Source organism: Lycium ferocissimum, chromosome 10, assembly GCF_029784015.1.
Source record: "Lycium ferocissimum isolate CSIRO_LF1 chromosome 10, AGI_CSIRO_Lferr_CH_V1, whole genome shotgun sequence".
Classification (NCBI taxonomy): domain Eukaryota; kingdom Viridiplantae; phylum Streptophyta; class Magnoliopsida; order Solanales; family Solanaceae; genus Lycium; species Lycium ferocissimum.
Genome location: NC_081351.1, coordinates 28642978 through 28657795, shown reverse-complemented (window position 1 = coordinate 28657795; position 14818 = coordinate 28642978). Strand labels below are relative to the sequence as shown.

General features: G+C 34.5%; 2 protein-coding genes across 2 annotated transcripts; both read left to right on the top strand.

Annotated features, from left to right (window-relative positions):
- Nucleotides 1–4824: 4824 nt before the first annotated feature.
- Nucleotides 4825–8876, top strand: LOC132033196 (mannan endo-1,4-beta-mannosidase 7-like). Its single transcript, XM_059423096.1, has 5 exons — nucleotides 4825–5375; nucleotides 5896–6090; nucleotides 6501–6623; nucleotides 7495–7697; nucleotides 8266–8876. Exons 1-5 carry the CDS (start codon nucleotides 5061–5063, stop codon nucleotides 8687–8689), a joined length of 1260 nt encoding a protein of 419 aa, XP_059279079.1. The 5' UTR covers nucleotides 4825–5060; the 3' UTR covers nucleotides 8690–8876.
- Nucleotides 8877–11581: 2705 nt separating this feature from the next.
- Nucleotides 11582–12427, top strand: LOC132034776 (large ribosomal subunit protein bL31c). Its single transcript, XM_059425137.1, has 3 exons — nucleotides 11582–11650; nucleotides 11742–11892; nucleotides 12258–12427. Exons 1-3 carry the CDS (start codon nucleotides 11582–11584, stop codon nucleotides 12425–12427), a joined length of 390 nt encoding a protein of 129 aa, XP_059281120.1.
- The last annotated feature ends 2391 nt before the right edge of the window (nucleotides 12428–14818 follow it).

The following is a 14818-nucleotide window of genomic DNA, read 5'->3' as shown; positions in this document are numbered from 1 at the left end:
TCGGATAATTAATAGCGGAGTAACGTTACGAGATCAGACATGAAGCAGACGTTACGATTCAGTATTAAGGTAATATTCATTGCCCATTATTATTCATTATTAGGATTAAATTACTGGTTTAAGAGTTCATGTATTTGTACTATAAAAGGAGCTTAACAGCCTTGAAAAAAAGATCATCGAATAACACTGATTACACACTATTCTTGCAAGCTTAGCTAATTACATTTACTCTCTTAAATTGCTTTTTTGCTTCGGAACATTATATTTGTTCTTAGAAGATTAAGCATTTAGCTGTTCCACCAGAGGAAACTTATCAAATAATTTGCTCCCAAGATCAACCAAGCCCAAGCTCAATCGCTTTATTATTATTATTATTATTATTATTATTATTATTATTATTATTATTTATTTTAGTCACTCAATTTGTCTATTATTAAACTAATTTCTATAAAAGTTTTATTTCGTTTCTTATAACAAATCAAATCACGTATCATTTAAACTACTAAGCAAATTTAACTGTTTTTTTTTAGGATAAACAGGTCTCAATCGAGTTGAGAAACGATGTCGTAAAATCCGTCCTAATCACCTAACTCATTTCTTCATCGATGCGAATTCAAATTAATTGAAAAAAAAAATTAAATATGAGAGAGTTACAAGGAAAAAAAATATATTTTTGGTGTAGATATAGTGCAGGGCGCCCATGACAGACGGCACGGGTGCATATGGGATAAAGGTTTTTTGAAGGCGGAAAGTGGTTCACCCAAAAGAGGCGCTACAGAGATTTGATGCGGTAATCACGCCACAACCATAGCAGTATGCTCCTTAAAGTCATTGTAAAGTCATTGTCCTCATGAAATTGGGACTCATCCCAATGAATTTTTAACCATTTTTTCTTCACCGCCTAAAAAAGAAGATAAAAAAAAAAAGGCAGCTGCAACAAGTTCAGAATAGTAGCCAAATTCTACTATATGCTTTTGCCAAGCTCAAATACGAACAGAATTGGAAAAGAACTATATTTAGTTTTACCAACATCGGTTATGCTATATTATGCACATAATTTTTTTTTTTTTAGGCTCTGCGCATACTTGAAAGATTCATAAGGATACACCTGGACGAAGTTCACATAAAAATCCAATTTGAACACACAATTGCCGTTCTTAGTTGTTGTAATTTGTAAAAATGGTAACATTGTGTCGCTTCACTCGGGTGCCAGATGAACCTGGTTACTGGTTATAATAAGCTTGGCCATATCTTACCATTTCTCCTTTACCTTTTAGCCTGCTAAATGACAATTATGTTCTGAACATCATAAAAAATCACACAGAACTTGTGGACAAAGTTCAACCTACGTTGGGGTAAAAAACAACCTCGAGCATAATTAGAAGTTTGGAAGTACCCTACAGAATCAGCTGGCCACACCCTTCATCGGAACTCATAAGCACCCCGTGACCTACTTTTGACACTCGTGAGAATTCTTCAACTTGTCCTTATACGCTGAACCAGTGGTTTTCCTTTTTGCTATCGCTAATGGTTATGGGTGAACAGTAAATGTTTTTTAGTGGTGGAGTTAAGTTAAAGGTTCAATTCAATTCCTTTTCGTCAAAAATTATTTTACTTCGTATACAAATAGATAAAAATATACTCCCTAGTTTTTAGTCTACATGCAAGTTTTTAGATTCCCCTGACATAAGTGAAGTTTTACCTAAATGTACTGATAAAATGGGTTCACAAATTACTTTTGATCATGATAAATCTGAACCCTAGGTGTGTCATTCGTATAATTTTTTGAATCCCGTTTAGGATCCTTGGCTCCACCACTGGTTACTTCTATGATCTACCATAATAAAAGGCCCCAAAAATTATTTAAAAAACGATCATTATTCGTGACCTCGAGTTCTAGTTTTGAGAATAAATTCATCTTTCAGAGAGACCTTTTTCATAATTAGTATTGCACGACACAAACTCGAATTAGTTGGGCCAAAAATTTCGGACACCAAATAATAAATGAAGCTTTTTCCATCAACTAGCAACTCAGGGTATAAATGAAAAATAAAAATAAAAAATCATCTCTTCATGATTTTAGTTTTGATGTTTTTTGTTCATGGCTTGTCGTCATTGTAAGCCAGCACTCCTGATGAGAACGATCAATTGGTCTCCCTTCCAAGAGAGAAAGCCAAAGATTAGAAAACAAAAGGCTTCAACATTAAATTCGCTTTTGGGTATATGATATGTTCAGAAGTATCATAATTACTTCTACTTTTCGGTTGCTTAGATTTGCTTGGTATCATATTCTATTATGAAAATTAAAAATGGTAAACTATGAAGCAAAATATGAGATAACCAGAAGACACGCAAAGATAACTTATTCTTTTAACCATTCTTAGTTTAATTTATATTTTCCATTTTCCCGATCTGGAAACTGGAAGCATTTATCAAGGATTTGGTTTCGGCTTCACTAAGATCCCACTTCCGAAATTACGTTAGAGGAAACAATACAATATAGTCCGTCAATCAATGAAGGTCGAGTAGGGATAAAATTTGACCCTTGCTGAAAAATAGTCAAATCTATAATAACAAGTTAATTAATTTATCATTTCTATCACCGTATCACGTTATTCAATTATGATCATCATGTCTATAGTTATTTATCTTACTAGTATTAGAAAATGAACAATATTTCAAAAGGAAGTGTCCCTCATGGATTAAGACGATCTCTTAGTTTCATTTTGTAAGAAATTGATTAATTTTTAGTAGGCTTGTAAAGAATCAGAAAAAGAGAGCAGACTCGCGCACGTGAAAATGTGCACGAAAGCAAAAGATATGCCCATGCGAGCGAGTTTCTGATTTTGCAATATCTTTAAGGAGAGTGTCATCGACGACACTCCTCCTCAAGCTCTAGAAGGGTTCATGTGATTACAAAAAGCAATATGATTGTACTCCTTCTTTTCACTTTTACTTGTTCACTATTTTATATATAAATTTTCATTTTTATTTGTCCACTTTTGCATATCAAGAGAAAAATAATTTATCTTTCCAATTTTGCCCTTAGCATTAATTACTCATTCCAAATTATTATTCAAATCCAATGTAATTATACATAAATTAATATGAGTATCATGATAAAATATGTAATTCCTTTATTATTTCTTAAAAAGGGTGTAAAGTCCATAGTAGACAAGTAAAAGTGAACGGAAGGAGTATAACTAATTTTTATATTGTCCGCATAAAACTATATCTCAATTTCCTAACGCAACGTATCCGTGGTTGGCGTGATAATTTATGGAGCTAATTCTCTTGCCGTGATTTTTGGCCAAAGCATTGGTGCGCATGGGATGACTTACTAGTTAATTAACCTGCCTTTCTACTTTATTTCCACAATCTTGGGTATGTTAGATTAACTCATATTTTGATTATTTGGGTAATCAATCAAAGAATCGTGACTTTTAGAAATTCTCTTTTCTCTATCAAGCTTATACCTAAAAGACAAAAAAAAAAAAAAAAAAAATAGCAAGATAACAAAAAGAATTCGAGACTTTGATTCCAAAATTGAACCCCAATTTTACCATTTTCGGATAGAATCAAAGAGTTTGAAAGAGTAGAGCAATACACGAGTAGAATTTAAAACCTTCCGTTTTTTTTCTTTCTTCTTCCTTACCTTCCACTATTTTGCCCGCTTATCCCAAAAATATTCTTAGAAAAGGTATTTAAATTATATGCAGCGATGATCTAAATAATACTTATATTATTAGATTACTTAAAAAATAATTACAATTAAATTTATTTAATTAGCTTTCGTTGATAACTTAAAGAAATATAGATAACCTATTATAATAAGTTAAATTGCACACATTATACGCATATAACTAATACCTTAAAAAAACAAGAAAAAGAAAAAGAAAAAGAAAAAAAGTGAAATCTTGATCGTCACAATATGAAAGTGAACCAAGAACTGACCCAACAAGAAGATAATAAAAGCTGAAATATAGAATGAAGCGTCATGAAACGATACATCATGCCTTATGAGATATTTTGAGAGTAAAATACTACTCCCTCCGTTTCAATTCATGTGAACCTTTCGGAGTACGAGGGTCAAACTTTATAACTTTGATCTTAAATTTTGACGTAGATTTTTCAAGTTTGTAATTTTTTTTTTTTATATATTTAGAAACTACATTAAAAGTACTATAAGTCATGATAATTTGTAATTCAAATAGCTTAGAAAAAATATAAGAAAAACGTGGTCAAAGAACCACCTCGTAGACTTCTCAAATAGTAAAGGGTTCACATAAATCAAAGCAGTGAAAGACTTATTAATGAGAACGTGCTCCTTTCTTAGGCTTTATAAACACGGCTTACCATTTTTGGTACGGTGATACCAATTACAGGTATTTTGTAAGGAATACGGAAGAAAAAGGAAGTCATTACGTTTTTACCAAAAAAAAGAATCAAAAATCATTATTGCCCATAACGTTTATGATTGTAACGTGCAAGTCGATGTTGTTCTTTAACATTTCCTATGTCATTTCAGTCTCATTCGTATACCCATTGGCCATTACCCAATTTCTATGGTTTCATTTACGTAACATTATCCCATACAATAGGATATAGGTTGTGAAACAAATAAATTACAATCTAATTATTTTAAATTAACTCGGTTCGTTGAAGCTTCATTTGTGCACGATTTTCATTATGTAAAAGCTGGTTTAAATACTTTTAGGAAAAATCGGGATAACATCGTTATATTTAAGAGTTTTAAAAGATAAAAGAATACGTGAATGTATTCAAAACGGAGTCATTATTATGGAGGTCCTTAGCAAGGAGCTTAAAAAAAGTGACAAATTGTCAAATGGTCAAGGATCCGCATGAATTGGAATAGTATATATAAGCAGTTTTCCCGAATTAAAACTTTTATGGAACTTTTCTCTGTTTAAAACTCGATCTTAAGTGCTTTCCTTGTGCCAGTAGAGAGAGAGAGAGAAAAAAGAGAGGCCTTAAGTTACAGACACAATCTTTAATTCCTTAATTTAGGATTAATTATTTTAGAAGAAGGAATCAAGAAGATGAAGCTATGGTTTTATTTTATCTATTTCCTCTACTTATTTCTATATGTTAGAGCAGATGTGATTAGTGATGGATTTATCAAAACAAAAGGGGTGCATTTTATGCTAAATGGTAGCCCATTTTATGCAAATGGATTTAATGCTTATTGGCTAATGTATATTGGCTCTGGCCAATCACAGAGAGACAAAGTTTCATCTGCTCTTCAAGATGCTGCAAGGCATGGCCTCACTGTTGGAAGAACATGGGCTTTTAGTGATGGTGGATATTCACCTCTTCAGTACCATCCTGGATCCTACAATGAAAACATGTTTCAGGTTTTTTCATTTCTTTGATTTTTTTTAGTATATTTTTTTAATGATGGTGGTGTTTGGAAATATCGGAAATTAAGCTAATGATCGACTGTCATGCCCATTTTGACGGGGCATACTATTCCTTCCAGTCCCACAGCTTTAAATGTGCCTATTACTTTGATACAGTTCCTTGGAAACAGGAGGGAAAATGACTTGTTCTATATCAACTTAAGTCCGTTTATTCCAATTAAGTGATTCATTAGCGAAAAGACGGCCTTTCTTGTTCTTGCTTGAAGCTCTGTCAAAAAGAAATTCTTTTCCGAAAAGGCAATTAGGCTAAACCTCCCTCAAAGCCACGAAGTCCCTATTTGCTTATTTTTATCCGTTGAGGCTTAAGACAAATGAGAAGAAATCACATTAATTATTTAGTTATTTTCTAAAATTTTATGTGAGATTTTCGTGATCTTTTTGTTGCTTTAGGAATGTTGTAATTATGTGTTATGGTTTAATGAGGGGTAATAATACTGCTTTTGATTATTGAAAGGGTTTGGATTTTGCCATATCTGAAGCTGAGAAAAATGGGATTAAGTTAATCTTGAGCTTGGTTAACAACTATAATGACTTTGGAGGAAAGAAACAATATGTGGACTGGGCAAACACTCAGGGTCAGTCCTTAACATCAGAGGATGATTTCTTCAAAAATGCTGCTGTCAAAAGCTACTTCAAGAATCATATTAAGGTATGTTATACTACAAATTTCCTCTTTATTTATATTTTATTTTTTTATTTTTAGAGTGGAAGAGGAAGTGGTAGGGGCCTAGCTTTTAATAATGCGCATAGTTATATACTCCATATTTTCTTTTTATGATTCTTTTTTTGATATATGTACATATATAGTTTGAGTGTGAGACCGTGGGTGTGTCTGTATACAACATCAAAGTGAAAAATCTAGCTCCACTACTGCGTCTACTGCTACATCAGGCTTCGGTTAAGAGTTGTATATTTGTATTTCCCAAACCTAATCACAACATATATATTGATGAATTGATTTATGATCTATTAACCAAAAGTTAAACATCAATATACTGAAACTATACAAAAAAATGGTTTTCGTTTTTCGAGAAATAATTAATATGTGGTGCTAAATAGGCAGTTCTAACAAGACGCAACAGCATAAGTGGAGTTGAATACAAGGATGATCCCACCATAATGGCTTGGGAGCTTATGAATGAGCCCCGATGTCAATCAGATCCATCAGGAAGCACTATGCAGGTAATAACACTTTAATTTCTTTCTTCTTTTTGCCTTAGATAATTACGTACTAACAATTTTAAATACCACATTTCTTGTTTTTTCTTTCCTAAAAATTTCACATCTTCTTGGTTAGAAGTAATGCACGAATAAGTAATTTGTTTATATGGTTATGGAGAAAATTATAAAGTTTTAAATCTCCGACTTAGTTCAATTGACAATAGTTCAATTGACAAAAGCTCGAGAGACTTGTGACTGATAGGTCCCAGGTTCGAATCTTGTGCCAAGCTAACTAAGTATTTAAATGGAAAAGGGTAGAGAAGTGAACCTATTATTCGCGAGTTTCGAAGGTAATTAGTCTTAAAGGGAAAATTATGAAGTTACAAGGCAGAAAATTAAGTGGCTCATCATGTCATGATGAATGCACTTCTTTTTTTACAGAAAGATTCAACTTTTACTATTATCATGTCCCATTTTCCACATAAAGTGATTTTCCACATAAAGATAACTTCATGCCAAAATCCAAAGTTATTTTCAGCCTGTCATTGTTGCAGTTGCAAGTTGTTAAACTTTAGTGGAAAGCCCTGTTTTTCTTGTGATAGCTTAGTAGGATTAGGCAGTGAATCCTTACCTACTTTGGCCCATCTCTGAATTAGGTAGTGAGTCCATTTTTCCACATAATAGTACCATGTTTTTTTTACAATGTGCTGGTCTATTGTAAATTTTATAAGATTTAAACTCTATATTATGCACATTATGTACATCTACTACTGGCCACATATTACAACTAAGTTGGACTTGTTAGTGATTAGTGTCGGATGAAATGTTTATTATTACTATTTTTTGCGATTAAGAGGAAAATAGATTAATCACGATTCTACTTGTTTTACAGGCTTGGATAACAGAAATGGCTTCATACGTCAAATCCATAGACAATAATCACCTAGTAGAAGCTGGACTAGAAGGATTTTATGGACATTCAGATGCTCAAAAGCAGCAATTTAATCCAAACTTTCAAGTTGGAACAGACTTCATTGCAAATAATCAAATTCCAGAGATTGATTTTGCAACTGTTCACTCATACCCTGATCAATGGTAGTTATCTAAAATGCTTTTCTCATAGCTTTCCGTTTTTAGAGCGTTTGGTACGGCAAAAGTCATTTTACATTAAAAATGCTTTCTATGAAAAAATATTTGAGAAATTAACTTAAATAACTGTCCACCCAAAAAAATTTGACATATGTGTATATATGTATAATCAGGGTATAATATATGTATATTGGCTAGCGACTGTAAATATTTTTGCCCGAAAGGCCAAATCTATGACTTCCCCAAAATATATTTTCAGTGTTTGGTTGGTCAATGAAAAATATATTCCTGAAAAGATACACATTACAGATTATCATAATAATATTAGCAAATTAGAGAGTGTTTAGGTGAAACTTTTGAGTATATAAAATGATAATAATGTCAAATTGGCGGTTCGAGCAGTGATTTGAAGTCATGATTTGAGATGGTTGTGATGGAAAATGACTTCTTTTCCCCCATTCGGTGAAAAATATTTTCCTCAGATTATATTATCGGGTAGTTAAACACCATGAAATGACTTCTGTCGTACCAAACAGTCATTTTGTCACGAAATATAACATGAATCTTCATGTAGGTTAACAGGTGCAGATGACGAAGCCCAACTTAATTTCCTTAACGATTGGCTCAGAGTTCACATTGAAGATGCTCAATCAATTCTCAAAAAACCACTTATATTTGCTGAGTTTGGTAAAACATACAAAACCCCTGGTTTTACACCAGAACAGAGAGACTTAGTCTTCAACACTGTTTATTCCTACATATTTCGGTCAGCTAGAAGTGGAGGCGCGGCGGCAGGTGGATTGTTCTGGCAACTTATGGCTGAGGGAATGGATTCATATAGAGATGGATATGAGATTATTTTTAGTGAGAGTCCCAATGTTTCTGATATAATCTTCCAGCAGTCCAAAAGGCTTAACAAGATCAGAAAGATGTATGCAAGGCTGAGAAATATAGAGAAGTGGAAGAGAGCAAGGGACAAGATTGATCATGGAAATTGAAGAGAAGTAATTGATCTTATCAAAATGCTAACACTGAGGAAGATTGGAGGGACTCTGAGATTCTCCTAGAGATGGATATCCAAGAAATAGGTTTATAGAGTTAAGTTAATAGTTAAAAATAGTTGGGTCATGTTTTTGTAACAAACTGTTCGACATGTTATATGTAAGAGAAAGTATTCTAGTTCTTTATTATGGCTTAAATACATCATGGTGTCATTGTTTGTGTATATGAGTATATCACGTTAAAATACATTGGCAGTATAAAAAATATTTCGCGCTAAGCATAACATTTACTTTAAGTTCCTCTCTTGGGAATATGTGACCCACACGGTAGCATACTCTTCAAATTTTTGTATGATGGTCCCATGACCCATCTTTTGATAGTTGCATATTTCAGTTTTATATAATCCAAGATACCCTTGTACTATCAGAAAAGAGTTAAATATACCCCTTGTTATACTTTGGGTCCAAATATATCCTTCCCGTTATATTTTGGGTTCAAGTATACCCCTCTGTTATACTTTGGCTCCAAATATACCCCTTTTCCGTTAAAATTGTCCATGGTGGACATGAGATATGACGTGTAACTGACAACTCGGTGAGGTGGACACCACATGGCATGCCACCTCACCACCCCAACCCGTTTACCCCTCTCTTCCCCTTCTTCTTCCACCACTACCATCTCCTCCCCTCCACAACCTTTGCCACCATTAGCACCACCATACTACCATCTCCACCTTCATCATATTTCATCATGTTTCAGTTTGACATTATATTATGATACAGTATACTTTCTCATTCGCTTTTAAAGCACTACAACACCACTACCCCTAAAATAGCTTCTCATGATTTATCACATTGAGGGTCATTCAAACTTACCTAATCTAATCATCAAACGCAAAGTATTCAAAATGGTGAAAAGAACTTTTTAACAATGCAACGGTGTAACAATGCATGTGTATGATTTCAAACATAAATACTGCAACAAGATGAGCTGAAACCTGAAAAAAATAGGCCCAGCCCAGTATTATCAATAAGGTCTTTATAGCAAGATTTAAATCATTATCATGAAGGATCGAACCAGATGAATTTTCCCTGTTAAGCAATCAGTGTGAATAAATGAACCAAGTTTACACACGATTTCAATGCCCACAACAACGAGATATTCTGATTCATTCGTAAACACATAATTTTGCCCGCATTGTATTTCCATTATCTTTCATCAGTTTGACCAATTCTCTGCCCATTACTTATGAATCGTTCAGTTTGACATGATATTATGCTACAATATACTTTCTAATGGTGGTGTGGTGGTGCTAATGGTGGCAAAGATTGTAGAGGGGGGAGATGGTAGTGGTGGAAGAAGAAGGGGAAGAGAGGGGTAAATGGGTTGGGGTGGTGAGGTGGCATGCCATGTGGTGTCCACCTCACCGAGTTGTCAGTGCCACGTCATATCTCATGTCCACCATGAACAATTTTAACGGAGGAGGGGTATATTTGGACCCAAAGTATAACAGAGGGGTATATTTGAACCCAAAGTATAACGAGAAGGGTATATTTGGACCCAAAGTATAACAAGGGGTATATTTAAGCCTTTTCTGATAGTACAGGGGTATATTTGACCCTTTTCCGTTTAATATAAACTCCTGCCTATGGGTTAACCTTCCTCAACACTCTGCAACGCGTAAAAATAAAAATAAATTAAAAAAAAAGGAAGAAAAAGCAAGTGGATATGAGTATGCCAAATGGAGTGACGTATTTGACTTTGTTTTAACACGACGTAAGTTTTTCTATAATTGATATTCAAATTCTAAATCATGATTGTAATTATCATGAGAATCACGGTCTCTGGTGAACGATGGATACAAATAAAAGAGGATGATATTCAATTTATAGATATGTCAATTTTGTATTACACGTCTCGAAGAGGATAGACAGATGGTAAATACATATTTACATCAAACCGAACAATTTAACCTTAATTCTTAAAAGTTTAACCTTAGTATATATCTGCAATACATGTGTCTTGCATTCATCACTTCGGTTTTAAATATGCAATATAAAAGCTTTTACCATAGCGGATTGTATCAAACTATCAATGATCAAGAAGTCATAATTTAGACTTTTGAGTGCACAGAGTTTAATCTTAAAATCATAATTGTAGAATTGGGCCTTTCCTACTCCAATGGGGCGTCTACATACAGGCCTGTAAGTGATTGGGCCATTGGCACTTTCGTCCCTATCTTGTGTTGGTCTCTAATTTTTGGCCCTCAAGGCAAACGATTTTTTCGCAAGGCATAAGTTTATATTTTCGTATCATAACATTTTATAAGTTATGCCCGAATGACTTTTGCCTTTATAAACCCCGATAGACATAAGTTGGAATTGAAGGGTGAAGAAGATTGAACAATTTGCACGATTCCCCTTATTCGGGGGTGGTCTTTAATTTTTGCCCCTCAAACTGCAGGTCTTTAATTTTGCCCTTCATCTAATACCCTGAGGTTCGAATCCCGGCTCAGTCAAAAAAAAAAAAAATCGCCAGACAGAGTTTCGTAGCAAGATTAGGCCTATTCGGGCAAAAATTAGGCCTTAAGGCAAACTTTTTCCCAAAATTAGGCCTTAAGGCGAACCTCAAGGTATTTTCAGTTACTTTTTTAAGCGGAGGACAAAAATTAAAGACAAGCAATTTGAGAGGAAAAAAATTAAAGACCAACGCCTTTGAAGGGAAAATTGCTCATTCCATTTAAAACTAGTCCAATCAGCCCAATAAGTGAATATGCGGCCCATCACATGAGTCAAGCCCAGTAAACTCGGATAAGCAATCTAATCTTCAAACCCATTCCTGTTTTCTCCATCTCTCATCCATTTTTCTGGAAGGAATACCAAACAACAATGGCGCTCACTCTCTCAAACACCTTCCTCCAAAAAAATGTCTCCTCTCCTTCATTCTCCCTCAAAAAGGTACCCATAAATAAAGTTTTAATTAGCAACTGATAATTGAAGTTATTTCATATGATATACTCCATGTGATTCTTGAAAATTGAATTTACAGGTGGGAATTGGGAGTGATCAGATGCGGGTGAGCTGCAGGAAGAAAGACATACACCCGCAGTTCTACGATGATGCTAAGGTTTACTGTAACGGAGAGCACGTGATGACGACAGGTGGCACAAAGAAGGAGTATACTGTTGATGTTTGGTCAGGTAATTAAAGGAAAAACCTACTCCTATATAAATTTAGGAAAATTTTAAAAAATATACACTTCAACATAAAATAGTACGCTATGTAGCCCGACATACAATACACAACATTATACCTGGGAAAGCATTATACATAATGTATCAATAGATGTGTATAATAGTGTATAAAAGGTGTTTATACACAAATATGGGCTAAACCGGATAACAAACCCAAAATATGGGCTATGAGGCGTAAATATTTTCTCTTAGTAGCCATAGAGCGTAATTTTCCCTATAAATGTGACTATAAATCCTATTTAGACATGAATTAAAACACCAAATCCTAACCAATTTTGGTTTCCTAAATTCTGAATTATTTTTTCCAACAGGTAATCACCCATTTTACCAAGGTAGTCGTTCAGCACTACTTCTTGATGCTGACCAGGTCGAAAAATTCAGGAAGAAGTTTAGTGGGTTATCACAGATTATGACAATTCCTACTCTCAAAGGAGAGATTATTCTTCCTCCTAAGAAGAAGAAAGCTACCAAGAAGAAGTAGAGATTATTGTGATTGTATTGTACTTCCGTTAGTGTGTGTATTTGTGTTTGTATTTTTGTTGGTTTAAATTGTGAACTCATTCTATGATTTGAAATGAAGTATAAAAATTGAGTCTTTGTTCTTCAAATTGTTATTTGCGTAATTGGGATTTATTTGAGGTGATTAGACAGGACATGACGATGACGCAGTTTCAGCTTACCGAGGACATGACCTTAGGTAGGAGGTTGTGGAGGACTCAGATTAGGACAGAAGGTTAATAGGGAGTCTCGTTTATTCTTTCGCACTAGTAGTCGTAGTTTTGCTCTATCGTTTATTGCCCTTTGATTTCTGCTTATATTTGTTGGGTTTTGTCTTTCTAGGTTGTTTTATCATGACTTTCTCGCTCTTGTTATTTTTTATCTTGTTATTTTTTATTTTCGCATTACTTTGATATGCTTGTTCTTATCTGACTCTTTTGTCTTGTTTTCTCTTGAGCCGAGGGTCTTTCGGAAACAGCCTCCCTACCTTCCAAGGTGGGGTAAGGTCCGCGTACACTTTACCCTCCCCAGACCCCACATTGTGGGATTCCACTGCGTAATTGTTGTTTTATCGCTGCTTCAACTATTGCAATGGGATGAGCCTAAATAGAGCAGAATATATATAGAAAATTTATATAACCTTAACCAGCTTGGAACTTAGGTGCAGTTCATTGATCATACTTCACTATCAATTGTTTCATAATGGTCATCTCTGTAAATTCAGAGGCGGAGCTAGGATTTGAAGCTTCTGCGTTCGGAATTTTAGTTTGTTTGAGTTACTGGATTCTAAATTACTAATAATCTGTTCGTATTAAATGAATTTCTTCTATAGTTTCTTCCTTCAAAACATAGGGAGATGACTGGTTTATATTTGATTGTAGAGTCTTAAATTATTTTAGCAGTTGCATTGCATTATGAGTGCAAAAGTTTTCCGAGTTTTGCTATGATGGACAAATTGTGGCGAGACGCATCTTTGAGAGCTGCTAGCACAGCCCTTGTAGGAAGAATTTTGCGCAAGTAATGTATTTTATCATCTCTACGATTTCCGATACTACTCCCATCCCCCTGTGGTATCTAGTGGGTTCTGCTGAATCTGCTTCCTATAGTCTAGCTCCGCGCCTCTGCCTGTGTCTGTGATGGGAAAAGCTGATTGTTTCAGCCATCAATTGACAAAGTAAAGACGAACCAAATGCTGTTATAAATTCGGCATCTTGTCTTCTGTATGATTGGATACTTGGATTGCACTTCCATTCTGCAGTTTACTATGGAAAGTGCTTTGTTGAGAGTTGCATATCAAACTCTGCGTTCAACTTCTTAATTTATGTCTTTGCTCCTTTACCCTTCTATGGCCTTTTTGAGGATTTCATATCAAACTCTTCTTCCTTGTTGGTCTACTCTAAAAAAGAAGATGAAATAAGATTCTTGTAAGTTTATGTCTTTGTTCCTTTCCCCTGCTATAGATTATTAGTTGCTTTTACTTTGTTATTTGCATCTGCGTAGAACATTATATAAAGCTTTCTGTCTATCTGGTTCCTCTGGTGCTACGAATCTATTATTCAAGATTTGTGAGCATCGCCATTATCAAGTGTCTTCGCGAGTATACTTGTTGGTGCATTAGAAGATAATTTATGAAGGAGTTTGGGATTGATTACTGCCTAGAAGTTAGATTTTTGGGCTGATTGTTAGATGTTTATGCCAGTTTTCTACTTCATACCCTAAGCCAAGATAAAACCATTCGGGCATCCACGTATTCTCATTTGACAGACCTCCGGTTTTCACACTGAACTTATTAGATGATTTATCGAGACTGATTTGCATAGTAAAATGGTTGTTCATACTTCATACTACACTCATTATCTGGTTTTCCTGAAGCTTATCTGAAAGGCTTTCAAAATCATGTTGAAAAAGGATTAACGTTTAGCGGCTAAGGCTTCAGAGCAACAGCTGGATTCAACAATAGAGTCCAATTACTGAAACTGGGAATGCTGAGCTCCAAAGCAGCACTCTCCTAATTCCTATGGCAATGACCAAAGGTCATAGCTTCCACATGAATCTTTGATTCTTTTCACTATTCTTGCTTCTGTCTTGGCATGTCTGATTCTGAGAGTCTAGTTGGTCTGTTGTACTTCTGTTCTTGGGTTATTTCCTTTTTAATGTTATAGTTCCTGCAAGTCATCTAAGTAGCAAGTAGTCTATTCTTCTTCTAAGTAACAAGTCTTCTAGATCAGCCTCCACATTTGCTCGAGTGGATGAACTTTGAATTCCTTTACTGTAATGCAACTAAACTAAACCAGACATGTTTCCATTCTATTCTTAAGCATTATGTTATAGTTGGAGAGAGAAAAAAAGAAGAAGCTATAGTTAGAGATTATCC

Bases quoted from the DNA above. Each gene is read 5' to 3' on its own strand.
- LOC132033196 (XM_059423096.1), top strand. From the start codon at position 5,061: ATGAAGCTATGGTTTTATTTTATCTATTTCCTCTACTTATTTCTATAT. The intron at 5,376-5,895 runs GTTTTTTCATTT...GATTATTGAAAG, and splicing joins ACAATGAAAACATGTTTCAG to GGTTTGGATTTTGCCATATC. The intron at 6,624-7,494 runs GTAATAACACTT...CTTGTTTTACAG, and splicing joins CATCAGGAAGCACTATGCAG to GCTTGGATAACAGAAATGGC.
- LOC132034776 (XM_059425137.1), top strand. From the start codon at position 11,582: ATGGCGCTCACTCTCTCAAACACCTTCCTCCAAAAAAATGTCTCCTCT. The intron at 11,651-11,741 runs GTACCCATAAAT...TTGAATTTACAG, and splicing joins CTTCATTCTCCCTCAAAAAG to GTGGGAATTGGGAGTGATCA. The intron at 11,893-12,257 runs GTAATTAAAGGA...TTTTTCCAACAG, and splicing joins TACTGTTGATGTTTGGTCAG to GTAATCACCCATTTTACCAA.